A 21,842-nucleotide genomic window follows, 5' to 3' on the forward strand; every position below is an offset into this window, starting at 1 on the left:
CATCTTTGTCTCGATCCTAACGAGTCTACCAGTTGCTGCCACCACCATGCTTCACCGTAGGGATGGTGCCAGGTTTCCTCCAGAGTTGACGCTTGGCATTCAGGCCAAAGAGTTCAATCTTGGTTTCATCAGACCAGATCAAATCTCCACAGAGGATTTCTGGAGCTCTGTCAGAGTGACCCTCGTGTTCTAGGTCACCTCCCTGGACCAAGGCCCTTCTCCCCTGATTGACCAGTTTGGCAGGGTGGTCACCTCCCTGGACCAAGGCCCTTCTCCCCCTGATTGACCAGTTTGGCAGGGTGGTCACCTCCTTGGACCAAGGCCCTTCTCCCCCTGATTGACCAGTTTGGCAGGGTGGTCACCTCCCTGGACCAAGGCCCTTCTCTCCTGATTGACCAGTTTGGCAGGGTGGTCACCTCCCTGACCAAGGCCCTTCTCCCCCTGATTGACCAGTTTGGCAGGGTGGTCACCTCCCTGGACCAAGGCCCTTCTCCCCCTGATTGACCAGTTTGGCAGGGTGGTCACCTCCTTGGACCAAGGCCCTTCTCCCCCTGATTGACCAGTTTGGCAGGGTGGTCACCTCCCTGACCAAGGCCCTTCTCCCCTTGATTGACCAGTTTGGCAGGGTGGCCACCTCCCTGGACCAAGGCCCTTCTCCCCCTGATTGACCAGTTTGGCAGGGTGGTCACCTCCCTGGACCAAGGCCCTTCTCCCCCTGATTGACCAGTTTGGCAGGGTGGTCACCTCCCTGGACCAAGGCCCTTCTCCCCTGATTGACCAGTTTGGCAGGGTGGTCAGCTCCCTGGACCAAGGCCCTTCTCCCCCTGGACCAAGGCCCTTCTCCCCCTGGACCAAGGCCCTTCTCCCCCTGATTGACCAGTTTGGCAGGGTGGTCAGCTCCCTGGACCAAGGCCCTTCTCCCCCTGATTGACCAGTTTGGCAGGGTGGCCACCTCCCTGATTGACCAGTTTGGCTGGGTGGTCACCTCCCTGGACCAAGGCCCTTCTCCCCCTGATTGACCAGTTTGGCAGGGTGGTCACCTCCCTGGACCAAGGCCCTTCTCTCCTGATTGACCAGTTTGGCTGGGTGGCCAGCTCTAGGAAGAGTCTTGGTGGTTCCAAACTTCTTCCATTTAAGAATGATGGAAGCCACTGTGTTCTTGGGGACCTTCAATGCTGCAGACATGGTTCCCTTCCCCAGATCTGTGCCTCGACACAATCCTCTCTTGGAGCTCCGCTGACAATTCCTTCGACCTCATGGCTTGGTTTTTGCTCTGACATGCACTGTCAACTGTGGGAACTTAAATAGACTGGTGTGTACCTTTCCAAATCATGTCCAATCAACTGAATGTACCACAGGTGAACTCCAATCAAGTTGTAGAAACATCTCAAAGGATGATCAATGGAAACAGGATGTACCTGAACTCAATTTCGAGTCTCAAAGCAAAGGGTCTGAATACTTATGTAAATAAGGTATATCTGTTTTTATTTTTTTTTATAAATGAGTAAACATTTCTAAAAACCTGTTTTCGCTTTGTCATCAGGAGGTATTGTATGTAGACTGCTGAGGATTTAATTAAAAAAATCAAATTTAGAAAAAGGCTGTAAGGTAACAAAACTCTGAAAAAGTGGATGGGGTCTGAATACTTTCCAAAGGCACCGTGTATAAAACCCAGGAAAAGCACACTGGGGACTGAACTGGGCCTTTACAGGAGAAACACAGACCTGCACTCAGTTCATTAAGCTGAAAAGAACTGACGTGATATTGGCTAGAGCAGTATGCTTTTCCCCTTTCAACACATGACTCCCACGCACCTGCAACAAGCCCACATCACATGGGAGAGTGCTTTTCCTCACGTTGAATGTCTTGATTGCACTATATAATAGTGACAGAGGTAGAATAGAGGGGTTTGAAACTGCCAAGGTGGTGGAGACCAGTGCTGCCTCCTCTCAACTCAGTGAAATCACTATCCTGGTCACCATTATCTACAGATGTGGGTTTAGAGGCATGTGAAATCACTATCCTGGTCACCATTATCTACAGATGTGGGTTTAGAGGCATGTTAAATCACTATCCTGGTCACCATTATCTACAGATGTGGGTTTAGAGGCATGTTAAATCACTATCCTGGTCACCATTATCTACAGATGTGAGTTTAGAGGCATGTTAAATCGCTATCCTGGTCACCATTATCTACAGATGTGGGTTTAGAGGCATGTTAAATCACTATCCTGGTCACCATTATCTACAGATGTGGGTTTAGAGGCATGTTAAATCACTATCCTGGTCACCATTATCTACAGATGTGGGTTTAGAGGCATGTTAAATCACTATCCTGGTCACCATTATCTACAGATGTGGGTTTAGAGGCATGTTAAATCACTATCCTGGTCACCATTATCTACAGATGTGGGTTTAGAGGCATGTTAAATCACTATCCTGGTCACCATTATCTACAGATGTGGGTTTAGAGGCATGTTAAATCACTATCCTGGTCACCATTATCTACAGATGTGGGTTTAGAGGCATGTTAAATCACTATCCTGGTCACCATTATCTACAGATGTGGGTTTAGAGGCATGTTAAATCACTATCCTGGTCACCATTATCTACAGATGTGGGTTTAGAGGCATGTTAAATCACTATCCTGGTCACCATTATCTACAGATGTGGGTTTAGAGGCATGTTAAATCACTATCCTGGTCACCATTATCTACAGATGTGGGTTTAGAGGCATGTTAAATCACTATCCTGGTCACCATTATCTACAGATGTGGGTTTAGAGGCATGTTAAATCACTATCCTGGTCACCATTATCTACAGATGTGGGTTTAGAGGCATGTTAAATCACTATCCTGGTCACCATTATCTACAGATGTGGGTTTAGAGACATGTTAAATCACTATCCTGGTCACCATTATCTACAGATGTGGGTTTAGAGGCATGTTAAATCACTATCCTGGTCACCATTATCTACAGATGTGGGTTTAGAGGCATGTTAAATCACTATCCTGGTCACCATTATCTACAGATGTGGGTTTAGAGGCATGTTAAATCACTATCCTGGTCACCATTATCTACAGATGTGGGTTTAGAGGCATGTTAAATCACTATCCTGGTCACCATTATCTACAGATGTGGGTTTAGAGGCATGTTAAATCACTATCCTGGTCACCATTATCTACAGATGTGGGTTTAGAGGCATGTTAAATCACTATCCTGGTCACCATTATCTACAGATGTGGGTTTAGAGGCATGTTAAATCACTATCCTGGTCACCATTATCTACAGATGTGGGTTTAGAGGCATGTTAAATCACTATCCTGGTCACCATTATCTACAGATCTATGTACATCTCTTATTTAATTCAACCGAGTAGACTAGTACAGTACCAGGCAACAGTTTGAACACACCTACTCATTCAAGGGGTTTTCTTTCTTTTTAACATTTTCTACATTATAAAATAATAGTGAAAACATCAAAACTATGAAATAACACATATGGAATCATGTAGTAAGCAAAAAAGTGTTAAACTAATCAAAATATATTTTATATTCTTCAAAGTAGTCACCCTTTTCCTTGATGACAGCTATGAACACTCTTGGCATTCTCTCAACCAGCTTCAAGAGGTTGTCCCATTGAATGCATTCTAATGAACAGATGTGCCTTGTTAGAAGTTAATTTGTGGAATTTCTTTCCTTCTTAATGCGTTTGAGGCAATCAGTTGTGTTGTGACAAGGTGGGGGGGTACAGAAGTCTTATTTGTGGTATTTCAAAAAAATTCTAAAAACCCGTTTTCACTTTGTCATTATGGGGTATTGTGAGGTCATTATGGGGTATTGTGATGTCATCATGGGGTATTGTGTGTAGATTGATGAGGGGAGAAAAACAATTGAATCAGTTTTAGAATACGGCTGTAACGTAACAGAATGTGGAAAAGGTCAAGGGGGTCGGAACACTTTCCGAAGGCCCTGTAGATGTAAAACACTGTTTTAATTCAAAGGTTCTGCTGACAGGTCCACAACAATTTAACATTGTTTTCTCTTTCACAAACTGTCACAGTCCTTGGTTTCAAATACAGCATAAATTACTGATTTAAAAAAAAGCATTCTTCCAACATAGTAAATAGACCGGTAGCTTATGTAAAAGTATAAAATATGATATAGTATTGGTTTGCAACAGGAGCACAACATCACAGCCTAATGAATCTCAGAGCCCAGGCCATAGCAGTAGAAATACAATAATATAGGGCCTCATTGTCCAGGCGGAGATACCTATATAGCAGATAGAAATACAATAACATAGGGCCTCATTGTCCAGGCGGAGTTACCTATATAGCAGATAGAAATACAATAACATAGGGCCTCATTGTCCAGGCGGAGATACCTATATAGCAGATAGAAATACAATAACATAGGGCCTCATTGTCCAGGTGGAGTTATATATAGCAGATAGAAATACAATAACATAGGGCCTCATTGTCCAGGTGGAGTTACCTATATAGCAGATAGAAATACAATAACATAGGGCCTCATTGTCCAGGTGGAGTTACCTATATAGCAGATAGAAATACAATAAGATAGGGCCTCATTGTCCAGGTGGAGTTACCTATATAGCAGATAGAAATACAATAACATAGGGCCTCATTGTCCAGGTGGAGTTACATAGGATAGAAATACAATAACATAGGGCCTCATTGTCCAGGAGGAGTTACCTATATGTAGATATACAGGCCATTGTCCAGGATATAGCAGATAGAAATACAATAATATCATTGTCAGATACCTATATAGCAGATAGAAATACAATAACATAGGGCCTCATTGTCCAGGTGGAGTTACCTATATAGCAGATAGAAATACAATAACATAGGGCCTCATTGTCCAGGTGGAGTTACCTATATAGCAGATAGAAATACAATAACATAGGGCCTCATTGTCCAGGTGGAGTTACCTATATAGCAGATAGAAATACAATAATATAGGGCCTCATTGTCCAGGCGGAGATACCTATATAGCAGATATTAACCTATTCTTCTCAGAAATGTTGCACGCAGTTATTTAATGTGGCGTTTACACAGCAAAATGTATACATGAGGCCCCCAGGGGGGCGAAGACCCCTGGTTTACCTGACGGTACCTTACCTGTGCAGTACACTGTTTTGGCCACCGTTGCCATGACTACGCTGGTCAGCCCAGTCCCTGCCCCCAACTCCAAGACGGTGGCTCCTCTGAATGTAGTTGGCTGAGACAGGATTAAATCAGCCAATAGGAAGGCGCCACGCCAGACCTAGTAAAAGAGCCACACAGCACCTTCAGAAACGATTCACACACTTTGACTTTTCCCACATTGTGTTGTGTTACAACCTGAATTTAAAATGGATTAAATTGATATTTTGTTGGACACTGGCCTGACACACAATACCCCATAATGTCAAAGTGGAATTAAGTTTAGCATTTTTTCTTTTTACAAAAAAAATTATAATATGAAAAGCTGAAATGTCTTGAGTCAATAAGTATTCAATAAAAAATGTGCTTAACAAGTCACATAATGGTTGCAAGTGAAGTGGTTAAGATTTCTGACCACCTTCTCTGTAAAGTTACAAGCACAGAATCAACTATTAAAGACCAGGGAGGTTCTCCAATGTCTCGTTAAGAAGAGCTCCTATTGGTAGACATTGAATATCCCTTTGAGCATGGTGACGTTATTAATTACACTTTGGATGGTGCATCAATACACCCAAATCACTTCAAAGATACAGGCGTCCTTCCTAACTCAGTTGCCGGAGAGGAAGGAAACCACTCAGGGATTTCACCATGAGGTCAAAGGTGACTGTAAAACAGTTACAGAGTTTAATGGCTGTGACAGGAGAAAACTGAGGATGGATCAACAACATTATAGTTACTCCACAATACTAACCTCACTGACAGAGTTTAATGGCTGTGATAGGAGAACACTGAGGATGGATCAACAACATTATAGTTACTCCACAATACTAACCTCACTGACAGAGTTTAATGGCTGTGATAGGAGAACACTGAGGATGGATCAACAACATTATAGTTACTCCACAATACTAACCTAACTGACAGAGTTTAATGGCTGTGATAGGAGAACACTGAGGATGGATCAACAACATTGTAGTTACTCCACAATACTAACCTAAATGACAGAGTGAAAAGAAGGAAGCCTGTACAGAATAACAATATTCCAAAACATACATCCTGTTTGTAACTGCTAAAAATGTGGCAAAGAAATGCACTTTTTGTCCTGAATACAAAGTGTTCTGTTTGGGGCAAATTCAATGCATTACTGACCACTCTCCATATTTTCAAGCATAGTGGTGGAAGCATCATGTTATGGGTATACTTGTAATAATTAAGGGCCGGGGAGCTAAGGCAAAATCCTAGAGGAAAACCTGGTTCAGTCTGCTTTCCAACAGACACTGGGAGATGAATTCAGCAAGACAATAACCTAAAACACAAGGCCAAATATACACTGGAGTTGCTTATGTTCCTGAGTGGCCGAGTTACAGTTTTGACCTAAATCTACTTGTAAATCTAATGGCAAAGACCTAAAAATGGTCGTCTAGCAACGATCAACAACCAATTAGACAGAGCTTGAAGATGAAAAAAAAAAGAATATTTAAGAACTGTTGAACATCTAGGTGTGAATACTGTAATCTAGGTGTGAATACTGTAATCTAGGTGTGAATACTGTAATCTAGGTGTGAATACTGTAATCTAGGTGTGAATACTGTAATCTAGGTGTGAATACTGTAATCTAGGTGTGAATACTGTAATCTAGGTGTGAATACTGTAATCTAGGTGTGAATACTGTAATCTAGGTGTGAATACTGTAATCTAGGTGTGAATACTGTAATCTAGGTGTGAATACTGTAATCTAGGTGTGAATACTGTAATCTAGGTGTGAATACTGTAATCTAGGTGTGAATACTGTAATCTAGGTGTGAATACTGTAATCTAGGTGTGAATACTGTAATCTAGGTGTGAATACTGTAATCTAGGTGTGAATACTGTAATCTAGGTGTGAATACTGTAATCTAGGTGTGAATACTGTAATCTAGGTGTGAATACTGTAATCTAGGTGTGAATACTGTAATCTAGGTGTGAATACTGTAATCTAGGTGTGAATACTGTAATCTAGGTGTGAATACTGTGAATCTAGGTGTGAATACTGTAATCTAGGTGTGAATACTGTAATCTAGGTGTGAATACTGTAATCTAGGTGTGAATACTGTTATCTAGGTGTGAATACTGTTATCTAGGTGTGAATACTGTAATCTAGGTGTGAATACTGTAAGGTGTGAATACTGTTATCTAGGTGTGAATACTGTAATCTAGGTGTGAATACTGTAAGGTGTGAATACTGTAATCTAGGTGTGAATACTGTAATCTAGGTGTGAATACTGTAATCTAGGTGTGAATACTGTAATCTAGGTGTGAATACTGTAATCTAGGTGTGAATACTGTAATCTAGGTGTGAATACTGTAATCTAGGTGTGAATACTGTAATCTAGGTGTGAATACTGTAATCTAGGTGTGAATACTGTAATCTAGGTGTGAATACTGTAATCTAGGTGTGAATACTGTAATCTAGGTGTGAATAATCTGTAATCTAGGTGTGAATACTGTAATCTAGGTGTGAATACTGTAATCTAGGTGTGAATACTGTAATCTAGGTGTGAATACTGTAATCTAGGTGTGAATACTGTAATGTCATTGAGTTAAATAAAACATGTATTGTGTCTTGATGGTTGAGAGGTGTAAATCAAATGAATCAAGGTGTGAATAAGCTGTAAAATGAATACTGTAATCTAGGTGTGAATACTGTAATGAAGGTGTGAATACTGTAATCTAGGTGTGAATAGAGAGAGGAATAGGGAAAATAAGGTAGATGTAGGTGGGAGATACTGTAAGAGACAGAGTGTGAATACTGTAATCTAGGCAGAGAATACTGAATCTAGGTGTGAAGACAGAGAGAGAGGTGTGAATACTGTAGACAGGTGACAGAATACTGAGAGAGAAGACAGAGTGAGAGAGACTGAGAGAGGAGAGAGAGACAGAGAGAGAGAGAGAGGAGAGAATAGAGAGACAGAGAGGTGAGAATACTGAGAACAGAGTGAATACAGAGAAGAGAGAGAGAGAGAGAGACAGAGAGAGACAGAGAGAGAGAGAGAGAGAGAATACTGAGACAGAGAGAGACTGTAATCAGAGGTGAGAATACAGAATCTAGGAGAGAATACTGAACAGGTGAGAATACTGTAGACAGAGTGAAGAGTAGAGAGAGTGAGAATACTGAGAGACAGAGAGTGAGAAGACAGAGAGACAGGTGAGAAGAGAAGAGAGAGAGAGAGACAAGAGAGAGACAGAGAATACTGAATCTAGGTGTGAATACAGAGAGACAGAGAGACAGAGAGACAGAGAGTGAATACTGAAGAGGAGAGAAGACAGATCTAGGTGTGAATACTGTAATCTAGGTGTGAATACTGTAATCTAGAGTGTGAATACAGTAATCTAGGTGTGAATACTGAAGAGGACAGAATACAGAATCTAGAGAGAGAGAGAATCAGAGTGAGAATACTGAATCAGAGAGAATACTGTAATCTAGAGAGAATAGAAGAGGTGTGAAGACAGAGAGAGAGAGTGTGAATACTGAATCTAGAGAGACAGAATACTGTAATCTAGAGTGTGAATACTGTAATCTAGGAGAGAAGAGAGTAGATCTAGGTGAGATAGAAAGAGGTGTGAGAGTGTAATCTAGGTGAGAATACTGTAATCTAGGTGTGAAGAGAGAGAGAATCTAGGTGTGAATAGAGAGAGAGAATCTAGGTGTGAATACTGAATCTAGAGTGAGAGAATAGTAGATCTAGGTGTGAATACTGAGAGACAGAGAGAGAGAATACTGTAGATCAGAGGTGAGAAGACAGAGAGATCTAGGTGTGAATACAGAGAATCTAGAGAGACAGAGAATACTGTAATCTAGGTGAGAAGACAGAGAGAGACAGAGAGTGAATTCAGAGAGAGAGGACAGAGGAGTTAGAAGTACTGAGAGAGACAGAGAGAGAGATTAGAGAAGGGGACAGAGAGAGAGAAGTAGAGAAGGGGACAGAGAGAGAGAGAGATCACCTGTTTCTAGGTGTGAATACGTGGCCTAGGTGTGAATACTGTTAATGACAGGTTGAATTTAAACAGTTGTGAATACATAAACACAGTTATGAATACAGTTAAGAGGTATAAACACAGTTATAACACAGGTTATAACACACTGTTATAACTAGGTTATAACACACTGTTATAAGAGACAGAGAGACACACAGAGAGAAGACACAGTTATAGACAGATAGAGAGAGTTAGAACACAGAGAAACAGAGAGAGACACACAGAGAGACAGAGAGACAGAGAGAGAGAGAGTTAAACACACAGATAGAGAGAGAGAAGACAGAGAGAGAGAGAGAGAAGACACAGATAACAGAGAGTTAGAGAGAGAGACAGATAGAGAGAGAGTTAGAACAGAGAGAGAGAGAGAGAGAGTTATAACAGAGAGTTAGAGACACAGATAGAGACTATAGTTTGCCATAACACAGAGTTAGAACACACAGTTATAACACAGAGTTATAACACATAGTTATAACACATAGTTATAACACACAGTTATAACACATAGAAACAGTTAGAAGACACAGTTATAACACACAGTTATAACACACAGTTATAACACACAGTTATAACACACAGTTATAGACAGACAGTTATAACACACAGTTATAACACAGAGTTATAACACAGAGTTATAACACAGAGATAACACACAGTTATAGACATATAAACAGTTATAACAGACAGTTATAACACACAGTTATAAGACATAGTTATAACACAGAGTTATAACACATAGTTATAACACAGAGTTATAACACATATAAACAGTTAGAGTTATAACACACAGTTATAACAGAGAGTTATAACACAGTTATAACACACAGTTATAACACAGAGTTATAACAGACAGTTATAACACACAGTTATAGACAGAGTTATAACACACAGTTATAACACACAGTTATAACACACAGTTATAACACACAGTTATAACAGACAGTTATAACAGAGTTAGAGAGATAAACACAGTTATAACACACATAAACACAGTTATAACACAGAGTTATAACACACAGTTATAACACACAGTTATAACACACAGTTATAACACAGAGATAACACACATATAAGAGAGTTATAACACACAGTTATAACACACAGTTATAACACAGAAACAGTTATAAGAGACAGTTATAACACACAGTTATAACACACAGTTATAACACACAGTTATAACAGACAGTTATAACACACAGTTATAACACACAGTTATAACAGACAAACACAGTTATAACACACAGTTATAACACACACTTCTGCCTCTAGACCTGTCTTCAGTTAGAGACATTGGACTAAAAACAAAATAAGTGACCAGGGTCAGTCAGAGAGAAACAGTTAGAGACAGAGACACAGTTAGAGACAGAGCTGAGAGAGGGAGTTAGACCAGTCTCTGAGTTCAGTTATAAAGGGGACAGCCTGGCTGAGGATAACAGGGTTAGAGATGTCTCTGTAACACACAGTTATAACACATACAGAGAGACAGAGAGAGACAGAGATAACAGAGAGACAGATAGTTAGAGATGTTATAACAGAGAGACAGAGTATAACATCTTATAACAATAGTTAGTTAGACCTGTCTCAGAGAGAGACTGACAGGTATAACAGAGAGAATAGTTACAGATGTCTCTATCTCAGACAGAGAGACATAGATCCTACAATAGAGAGTTAGTCATGTCTCTATCTCAGAGTCTTTGAGAGGTAGAGACAGAGAATAGTTAGTTAGTCATGTCTCTATCTCAGACTGACAGGTATAACATCTACAATAGTTAGTTAGTCATGTCTCTATCTCAGACAGACAGGTATAACATCTACAATAGTTAGACATGTCTCTATCTCAGACTGACAGAGTATAACATCTACAATAGTTAGTTAGTCATGTTATCTCAGACTGACACAGTATAACATCTACAATAGTTAGTTAGTCAGACTCTATCTCAGACTGACAGGTATAACATCTACAATAGTTAGTCATGTCATGTCTATCTCCATCTTCAGGTATAACATCTGGCCATAGTTAGTCATGTCTCTGTTAAAGACATGTTGGACAGGTATAACATCTTATAACAATAGTTATAACATGTTATATCTCAGATAACTGACAGTTATAACATCTTATAATAGTTAGTCATGTCTATATCTCAGTTATAACACACAGTTATAACATCTACAATAGTTATAACATGTTATAACTATCTCAGACTAACACACAGGTATAACATCAGTTATAACAATAGTTATAACATGTTATAACTCACACAAACACAGTTAACATAACAATAGTTAGTCATGTCTCTATCTCAGACTGACAGGTATATTATAACAGTTATAACAAATAGTTAGTCATGTTATAACACACATCTACAATAGTTATAATGTCTCTATCTCAGACTGACAGGTTAACATACAATAGTTAGTCATGTCTCTATCTCAGACTGACAGGTATAACATCTACAATAGTTAGTCATGTCTATCTCAGACTGACAGGTATAACATCTACAATAGTTAGTTAGTCAATCTCAGACTGACAGGTTAACATCTACAATAGTTAGTTAGTCATGTCTCTATCTCAGACTTATAACATCACACATGTCTCTATCTCAGACTGACTATAACATCTACAATAGTTACCTGTCTTCACTCAGCTCTTCAGGAATTACATTGGACTAAAAAGGTATAACAAAATAGTTAGTCATGATCTCAGACTGGTATAACATCTACAATAGTTAGGTAGAAACCAGTCCTGTCTCTCTTCTCACCTATCCTGATGATAACATCTACAATAGTTAGTCATGTCTCTATCTCAGACTCCTCCTCCTCTTCATCTCTTCTAGTTAGCCTGGCTGAGGATCTCAGACTGACAGGTATAACATCTACAATAGTTAGTTAGTCATGTCTCTATCTCAGACTGAGTCTTTGTCTGGTATAACATGTACAATAGTTAGTCATGTCTCTATCTCAGACTGACAGGTATAACATCTACAATAGTTAGTTAGTCATGTCTCTATCTCAGACTGACAGGTATAACATCTACAATAGTTAGTCATGTCTCTATCTCAGACTCTGACAGGTATAACATCTACAATAGTTAGTCATGTCTCTATCTCAGACTGACAGGTATAACATCTACAATAGTTAGTCATGTCTCTATCTCAGACTCTGACAGGTATAACATCTACAATAGTTAGTCATGTCTCTATCTCAGACTGACAGGTATAACATCTACAATAGTTAGTCATGTCTCTATCTCAGACTGACAGGTATAACATCTACAATAGTTAGTTAGTCATGTCTCTATCTCAGACTGACAGGTATAACATCTACAATAGTTAGTCATGTCTCTATCTCAGACTGACAGGTATAACATCTACAATAGTTAGTCTGGAACAGGGATGGGAAACATTGATGGGGAAATGGGCCATAAAAAGTGGCGGAGAGAAGATTTAGCTGTGTTTATTTTATTACTACTTTGCTGCAACTCTACACATTCTGCTACAGGGTAGAGAGAAATGTTTGCTGTTTTTAATATGATATCTGAGTGAGATTGACGAACAAAATCAATGCGGGCTCCTCGGTCGGCAATTCGACCATTATATACTACAAGTTTACATAGCTGGCCGCTAGACTAACTCACCAATATAAAAAACAAGTACTATATAATGCTGAGAGAGATAATTGAGTGACTGTCATAAGAAGAGAAATCCTGCCGATGCACAACCACATTTCTATATAATGCTGAGAGAGATAATTGAGTGACTGTCATAAGAAGAGAAATCCTGCACTGCTGCACAACCACATTTCTATATAATGCTGTCAGAAGAGAAACACTGCTGATGCATTTTCTAAATAATGCTGAGTGACTGTCATAAGAAGAGAAACCCTGCTGATGTACAACCACATTTGTATATTGGACCTTGGTGTATTCTACCATATTCTATTGATCCACTGGCGTAAAACATCTACAGGACAACAATCAACTGAAGGCAGTACAACACAAAGGGAAGGTTTGACTGTAATAACTGTGGTGGATGAGATGTAGAAGGGAAGGTGGAGGTTTGACTGTAATAACTGTGGTGATGTGGAGGTGAGATGGAAGGGAAGGTTTGACTGGTTTGACTGTAATAACTGTGGTGATGTGGAGGTGAGATGTAGAAGGGAAGGTTTGACTGTAATAACTGTGGATGATGTGGAAGGTGAGATGTATGTGGAGGTGAGATGGAAGGTTTGACTGTAATAACTGTGGTGATGTGGAGGTGAGATGTAGAAGGGAAGGTTTGACTGTAATAACTGTGGTGATGTGGAGGTGAGATGTAGAAGGGAAGGTTTGACTGTAATAACTGTGGTGATGTGGAGGTGAGATGTAACTGACCTGCGTGGTACCTCTAAATCTCCATCTTCATCCAGGGGTGGTTCTATCCCTCCGTCCTCATCACTGTTCACTCCTCCGTCAGGTCCTCGGTCCTCATCCCTGTCCACTCCTCCGTCAGCCCCTCGGTCCTCATCCCTGTCCACTCCTCCGTCAGCCCCAATCTCACTCTCCTTAGCATCTCCCCTTCCACTCTCCTCCTGGGTGTCGCGGTCTAACTCTTCCCCTCCGCAGGGGGAACCGAGGTCACAGGTGCGCTGCTTCGTTCCGTCCCACAGGATTCTGAACCGGGAGATGAAAACTAGACACACAGGCTGCGTTTAGACAGGCCCCCCAATTCTGATCTTGTTTTCACTCATTGGTATTTTGACCAATCAGATCAGCTCTGAAACAGATCGGACGTGAAAAGATCTGATGTGATTGGTAAAAAGACCAATTATTGGGGGAAAAAACTACCAGAATTGTGCTGCCTGTGTAAACACAGCAATAGAGGGTTGGGACAGTTCCGTTGACATTCAGGAAAGACCTACATTGAAACTAAATTAAAACATTTTCATAATTTAATTTTGTGTCATTTCACACACACACACACACACACACCTCCAATACCTGGTTGTCCTACGCGGTTGAGGCGTGCCATGAGGTGGCGAGAGTTGGGCAGCAACAGGTGAACGTCAGACAGCACCGTGTCATAATGGAAGGTGATCTGGTCCATGGCTCACCCTGCATGTCATCTACCTGCCTGCAGCACACCTGGGGAACACACACACACACGTTGCAAGCACAAACTGACAACACAGGTGCATATATACATTTGTCGCAAGCACACAGGTCACACACACACACACTTTTAAGCGCTTAAACTACCAAATGGGCTGTATTTCAGGTGAAATAAAGTCTGTCTCTGTTATCTGTTAGACAGGTGAAATACAGCCCTGTTATCTGTTATCTGTTAGACAGGTAAAACACAGCCCTGTTATCTGTTATCTGTTAGACAGGTAAAACACAGCCCTGTTATCTGTTAGACAGGTAAAACACAGCCCTGTTATCTGTTATCTGTTAGACAGGTGAAACACAGCCCTGTTATCTGTTAGACAGGTAAAACACAGCCCTGTTATCTGTTATCTGTTAGACAGGTAAAACACAGCCCTGTTATCTGTTAGACAGGTAAAACACAGCCCTGTTATCTGTTATCTGTTAGACAGGTGAAACACAGCCCTGTTATCTGTTAGACAGGTAAAACACAGCCCTGTTATCTGTTAGACAGGTGAAATACAGCCCTGTTATCTGTTAGACAGGTAAAACACAGCCCTGTTATCTGTTATCTGTTAGACAGGTGAAACACAGCCCTGTTATCTGTTAGACAGGTAAAACACAGCCCTGTTATCTGTTATCTGTTAGACAGGTGAAATACAGCCCTGTTATCTGTTAGACAGGTAAAACACAGCCCTGTTATCTGTTATCTGTTAGACAGGTAAAACACAGCCCTGTTATCTGTTATCTGTTAGACAGGTAAAATACAGCTCTGTTATCTGTTAGACAGGTAAAACACAGCCCTGTTATCTGTTAGACAGGTAAAACACAGCCCTGTTATCTGTTATCTGTTAGACAGGTAAAATACAGCCCTGTTATCTGTTAGACAGGTGAAACACAGCCCTGTTATCTGTTATCTGTTAGACAGGTAAAACACAGCCCTGTTATCTGTTATCTGTTAGACAGGTGAAACACAGCTCTGTTATCTGTTAGACAGGTAAAACACAGCCCTGTTATCTGTTAGACAGGTAAAACACAGCCCTGTTATCTGTTAGACAGGTGAAATACAGCCCTGTTATCTGTTATCTGTTAGACAGGTAAAACACAGCCCTGTTATCTGTTAGACAGGTAAAACACAGCCCTGTTATCTGTTAGACAGGTAAAACACAGCCCTGTTATCTGTTAGACAGGTAAAACACAGCCCTGTTATCTGTTATCTGTTAGACAGGTGAAATACAGCCCTGTTATCTGTTATCTGTTAGACAGGTAAAACACAGCCCTGTTATCTGTTAGACAGGTAAAACACAGCCCTGTTATCTGTTAGACAGGTGAAATACAGCCCTGTTATCTGTTATCTGTTAGACAGGTAAAACACAGCCCTGTTATCTGTTAGACAGGTAAAACACAGCCCTGTTATCTGTTATCTGTTAGACAGGTAAAACACAGCCCTGTTATCTGTTAGACAGGTAAAACACAGCCCTGTTATCTGTTAGACAGGTGAAATACAGCCCTGTTATCTGTTATCTGTTAGACAGGTAAAACACAGCCCTGTTATCTGTTAGACAGGTAAAACACAGCCCTGTTATCTGTTAGACAGGTAAAACACAGCCCTGTTATCTGTTAGACAGGTAAAACACAGCCCTGTTATCTGTTATCTGTTAGACAGGTGAAATACAGCCCTGTTATCTGTTATCTGTTAGACAGGTAAAACACAGCCCTGTTATCTGTTAGACAGGTAAAACACAGCCCTGTTATCTGTTAGACAGGTGAAATACAGCCCTGTTATCTGTTAGACAGGTAAAACACAGCCCTGTTATTTGTTAGACAGGTAAAACACAGCCCTGTTATCTGTTATCTGTTAGACAGGTAAAACACAGCCCTGTTATCTGTTAGACAGGTAAAACACAGCCCTGTTATCTGTTAGACAGGTGAAATACAGCCCTGTTATCTGTTATCTGTTAGACAGGTGAAATACAGCCTGTCCCTGGAACATAGACAAGGCCAACAGCAACCCTCAGCCAGAGGCAACTGCGGCTCAGCAAAGTGCCCTCTTCAGCATCACAGTGAGCTGTTGTAGCAGCAAGCCGCCTAATAGCTGGAAAAGCACCAAGTGACGTCGCCATAGCTACCGACCAAGGAGAGTGTGTTGATGACCCTGTATTCATTATGTCAACAAGAGACATCATAAATGGTTCTTAAACACAATCTTCTTAGTCGGTGTGGCTAAAATGTATGTTGTTATGCCCTACAGTTAGCAGCCAACATTTACTTATAACTGTTAGCGGTCACTCACCTTTCCAGTGGTTGTTAGCTAACTTTTCTAGCTAGAAGCTGTCAATGAAAATGCTGCAAAGACGTGTGTCTGGTAAACACGTTTTCATTTGGCCAAATAAACTAGCCTTCTCTACGGTGGGAACTTCTGACAAACGTAACTGAATGGGTGGGAGGGAACCTGCTAGAAACAGCTACCATGAGCTAGCTTGATGCTAGCTACTCTGATAATGAATGACTTGGCCAGGTCCAGGGGCAGACTAACTAACTACGACGCTAGCTAACGAGGGACATTTAACGGGCACATTTAAATGAAACACTTCCAACACATGACATTCAATACAGTCTAATAACATAAACACGCATTTAATTCACTCTGAGCTTACAACGATGCGCAGATTGTCTCAAATATCAGCTTCCAAGTCGTACAGAAATAACACTAGGTGTACAGAATACAGGCGGTGCCACATTATTATTTCACCCACCAACAAAGGAAACAAAAGCCATTCAAAATGTTCCGCGTGCTACGCATCTAGAAATAACTCAATATGTAAACCTGCTCCGAAAGAATTTAAATGGCATTTGGATTAGAATTCAAATTTAAACATAGTTAGAATTTCACTTAGATTGTGATTAAACATCTACATGTGTGTGTTGTAGACACTTTTCCTCACTCAAATAATTACATTTCTAAAACTCTGACTAAATTAACATAATGTGTTCCACACTTTGAAACGTTAAACATTATTCAAGTACAAGCATGGTGGTGGCAGCATCATGCTGCGGGGATGTTTTTCAGGGGCAGGGACTGGGAGACTAGTCAGGATCCCTACTGTGAAGCACGGTGGAGGCAGCATCATGCTGCGGGGATGTTTTTCAGGGGCAGGGACTGGGAGACTAGTCAGGATCCCTACTGTGAAGCATGGTGGTGGCAGCATCATGCTGCGGGGATGTTTTTCAGGGGCAGGGACTGGGAGACTAGTCAGGATCGAGGGAAAGGTGAACGGAGCAAAGTACAGAGAGATCCTTGATGAAAACCTGCTCCAGAGCGCTCAGGACCTCAGACTGCTGAGAAGGTTCCAACAGGACAACGACCCTAAGCACACAGCCAAGACAATGCAGGAGTGGCTTCGGGACACGTCTCTGAATGTTCTTGAGTGGCCTAGTGAGAGCCCAGACATGAACCCGATCGAACATCTCTGGAGAGACCTGAAAATAGCTGTACAGCGACCCTCCCCATTCAACCTGACAGAGCTTGAGAGGATCTGCAGAGCAGAATGGGAGAAACTCCCCAAATACAGGTGCCAAACTTGTAGCGTCATACCCAAGAAGACTCGATGCTGTAATCGCTGCCAAAGGTGCTTAAATAAAGTACTGAGTAAAGGGTCTGAATACTTATTGTAAATGTGATATTTCTTTGATCATTTCTTTGCCACATTCTTTGCCAACTGACATTTACTCCTGAGGTGCTGACTTGCTGCACCCTCGACAACTACTGTGATTATTATTATTTGACCATACTGGTCATTTATGAACATTTGAACATCTTGGCCATGTTCTGTTATAATCTCCACCCGGCACAGCCAGAAGAGGACTGGCCACCCCTCATAGCCTGGTTCCTCTCTAGGTTTCTTCCTAGGTTTTGGCCTTTCTAGGGAGTTTTTCCTAGCCACCGTGCTTCTACACCTGCATTGCTTGCTGTTTTGAGCTTTAGGCTGGGTTTCTGTACAGCACTTTGGGATATCAGCTGATGTAAGAAGGGCTTTATAAATTATATTTGATTTGATCTCATTTGATTTTGCAGTTTTACTTTGGTGCTTTATCGCAAACAGGATGGATGTTTCGGAATATTTTTATTCTGTACAGGCTTCTTTTTTTTCACTCTGTCATTTAGGTTAGTATTGTGGAGGAACTACAATGTTGTTGATCCATCCTCAGTTTTCTCCTATCACAGCCATTAAACTCTGTAACTGTTTTAAAGTCACCATTGGCCTCATGGTGAAATCCCTGAGCAGTTTCCTTCCTCTCCGGCAACTGAGTTAGGAAGGACGCCTGTATCTTTGTAGTGACTGGGTGTATTGATGCACCATCCAAAGTGTAATTAATAACGTCACCATGCTCAAAGGGATATTCAATGTCTCTTTTTGTTTGACCCCCGCAACCAATAGCAGCCCTTCTTTGCGAGGCATTGGAAAACCTCCCTGGTCTTTGTGGTTGAATCCGGTGTTAAAAATTCACTGCTCGACTGAGGGACCTTGTAGATACTTGTATATGTATGAGGTACAGAAATGAGGTCATCATTCAAAAATCATGTTAAACTCTATTATTGCACATAGAGTGAGTCCATGCAACTCATGATTGAACTTGTTAATAAGCAATTTTTTTACTCCTGAACTTATTTAGGCGTTTCCATAACAACGGGGTTGAATACTTTTTTTTCTAATAACAGAATTCCACTTTGACATTATGGGGTAAATGTAATCCATTTTAAATTAACGCTGTAACATAACAACGTGTGAGGAAAGCCAAGCCAAGGTGTGTGAACCCTTTCTGAAGGCGCTGTAAGCACCTGGTCCTAATGAACTTTAGTCAATGATCAACACATGTATCTTTGTTATATTGTTTCAGAGATTTTAACAGTTATTGTGTTGAGTTACATTCTGATTGGCTGGTCTGTAGCATGCCGCCTCCAGAGCTGGGTAAAAGTCATTCTGATTGGTTGGTCTGTAGCATGCCTCCTCCAGCGCTGGGTAAAAGTCATTCTGATTGGCTGGTCTGTAGCATGCCTCCTCCAGCGCTGGGTAAAAGTCATTCTGATTGGCTGGTCTGTAGCATGCCTCCTCCAGCGCTGGGTAAAAATCATTCTGATTGGTTGGTCTGTAGCATGCCTCCTCCAGCGCTGGGTAAAAGTAATTCTGATTGGCTGGTCTGTAGCATGCCTCCTCCAGCGCTGGGTAAAAGTCATTCTGATTGGCTGGTCTGTAGCATGCCTCTTCCTGCGCTGGGTAAAAGTAATTCTGATTGGCTGGTCTGTGGCATGCCTCCTCCAGCACTTGGTACAAGTCATTCTGATTGGCTGGTCTGTAACATGCCTCCTCCAGCACTGGGTATATCATGTCTCAGAGAAGCACAGAATCAATTTGAGAGATGGTACTGTCCATACATGTCTCAGAGAAGCACAGAATCAATTTGAGAGATGGTACTGTCCATACATGTCTCAGAGAAGCACAGAATCAATTTGAGAGATGGTACTGTCCATACATGTCTCAGAGAAGCACAGAATCAATTTGGTGAAGAAGCCCAGTGTGGAGTTCCTGGGTTGCCGTGGTTACACGGGGTCTGCGGTTCTGAGGCCGGATGGACGTACTGCCAAATTCTCCAAAATGACATTGGAGGTGGAGAGGTGGAGAGAAATTAACATTGCATTCTCTGGCAGCAGCTCTGGTGGACATTTCTGCAGTTGGCCTGCTAATTTCACGCTCCCTCAAGACTTGAGACATCTGTGGCATTGTGTTGTGTGACAAAACTGCACATATTTGAGTGGCCTTTTACTGTCCCATTTGAGAGGAATAAGCTTTTTTTTGTGGGATTTCTAGGATCATTTAATTCAGCTCATGAAACATGGGACCAACGCTTTACATGTTGCATTTGTACTTTTGTTCAGTGTATATTCCTGCACACATATGGCAGACAGTTGATGGTCAGAGCACGTCTTTGGAGCCTCTGAGCCAGAGGTGTGTGTATTAATCCTGGTGTAGGACTCATTGCAGCCAGCACTAGCAGGTCAAATAAATGGCAAAAAAAAATCAAAAATACATATTTTGTAAAACCCATAGAGATAGATAGAGGATTCATCTTTGTGTCTGTGAAATTTTAGCGTCTGTGACAGCATGGGCAGCTGCATAGAGATAGATAGAGGACTCATCTTTGTATCTGTGCCATTATTATTGACACGGTCTGTGAACTGTGTTGTGCACGTTTGAAATTGGCACAATACCTGTTAGCAAAGGTGTAGAGATGACATGCAGGAGCTTGCAGGGACCTGTAGTCTTGCTTGATGTCTACGTTGATGCTAATTATCATGTTTTATTGTATGTGTATGTGATTGATTGATTGATCAGTGCTACTACGTCATTTCCGGTCACAACTTGCAGGCTTGTTTTCGAGTTGCTGTGCGTTTTGTTGCCAACCTATTTTGCTACCTGACAACTTTACGGTTTTCACTTTTTAATTACCGTTCATATATTTATTTATTTTTTCCTCAACTTTTTCACTCCGGACGCTTTATCTGGACACGATTCGTCAGGACCTCCAACAGCCGAAGCTAAGTAGTAACATTAACATGATGCCTTCTAATTGCAGCCGCTGTGCTCGCCTTACGGTGAGGATAGCTGTGCTGCAAGCCCAGCTTCAGACGCAATCGTTAGGCAAGGGTAATTTTAGTGTAGGAAAGGATGAAACAGCGTCTGTGCCACAAGTAAGTACAGATAGTAGTATAAATCCCCTGGCACAGTCCCCGCAGCCGGACAATTTTCTCACGGTTTCTGGAAGGAAATGCTGTAGGAACGCTCAACCGGTGTCGCTCATTCAGCCGACAGAAACTTTCAACCGGTTTTCCCCATTAAGCAGCGGGTCGGTGTCAGAGGCCGAGTCTTCTCTGGTCTCTACTCCTCCCGTTACGGGGTCTGAGACGCCGAAGCTTCCCACCATTAGCTCTGACAAATTGAAAACTCTAGTCATTGGCGACTCCATTACCCGCAGTATTAGACTTAAAGCGAATCATCCAGCGATCATACACTGTTTACCCGGGGGCAGGGCTACCGACGTTAAGGCTAATCTGAAGATGGTGCTGGCTAAAGCTAAAACTGGCGAGTGTAGAGAGTATAGAGATATTGTTATCCACGTCGGCACCAACGATGTTAGGATGAAACAGTCAGAGATCACCAAGCGCAACATAGCTTCTGCGTGCATATCAGCTAGAAAGATGTGTCGGCATCGAGTAATTGTCTCTGGCCCCCTCCCAGTTAGGGGAGTGATGAGCTCTACAGCAGAGTCTCACAACTCAATCGCTGGTTGAAAACTGTTTTCTGCCCCTCCCAAAAGATAGAATTTGTAGATAATTGGCCCTCTTTCTGGGACTCACCCACAAACAGGACCAAGCCTGACCTGCTGAGGAGTGACGGACTCCATCCTAGCTGGAGGGTGCTCTCATCTTATCTACCAACATAGACAGGGCTCTAACTCCTCTAGCTCCACAATGAAATAGGGTGCAGG

At 41.6% G+C, this 21,842-nt stretch overlaps 1 protein-coding gene across 1 annotated transcript in view; it reads right to left on the minus strand.

Moving 5' to 3' along the window:
• The window catches only part of LOC115120907 (methyltransferase 22, Kin17 lysine), a 51,163-nt gene extending 33,977 nt beyond the window's left edge, over positions 1-17,186 (minus strand). The window contains exons 1-5 of the mRNA XM_065010997.1: positions 16,591-17,186; positions 14,154-14,297; positions 13,548-13,845; positions 13,125-13,137; positions 5,144-5,288 (exon numbers count right to left, since the gene is read on the minus strand). Coding sequence (XP_064867069.1) covers positions 5,144-5,288; positions 13,125-13,137; positions 13,548-13,845; positions 14,154-14,259 — 562 coding nt within the window. The 5' untranslated portion in view covers positions 14,260-14,297; positions 16,591-17,186. The remainder of the gene's footprint in view (positions 1-5,143; positions 5,289-13,124; positions 13,138-13,547; positions 13,846-14,153; positions 14,298-16,590) is intronic.
• Between the last annotated feature and the right edge of the window lie 4,656 nt (positions 17,187-21,842).

Source organism: Oncorhynchus nerka, linkage group LG26 (genome assembly GCF_034236695.1).
Source record: "Oncorhynchus nerka isolate Pitt River linkage group LG26, Oner_Uvic_2.0, whole genome shotgun sequence".
NCBI lineage: Eukaryota > Metazoa > Chordata > Actinopteri > Salmoniformes > Salmonidae > Oncorhynchus > Oncorhynchus nerka.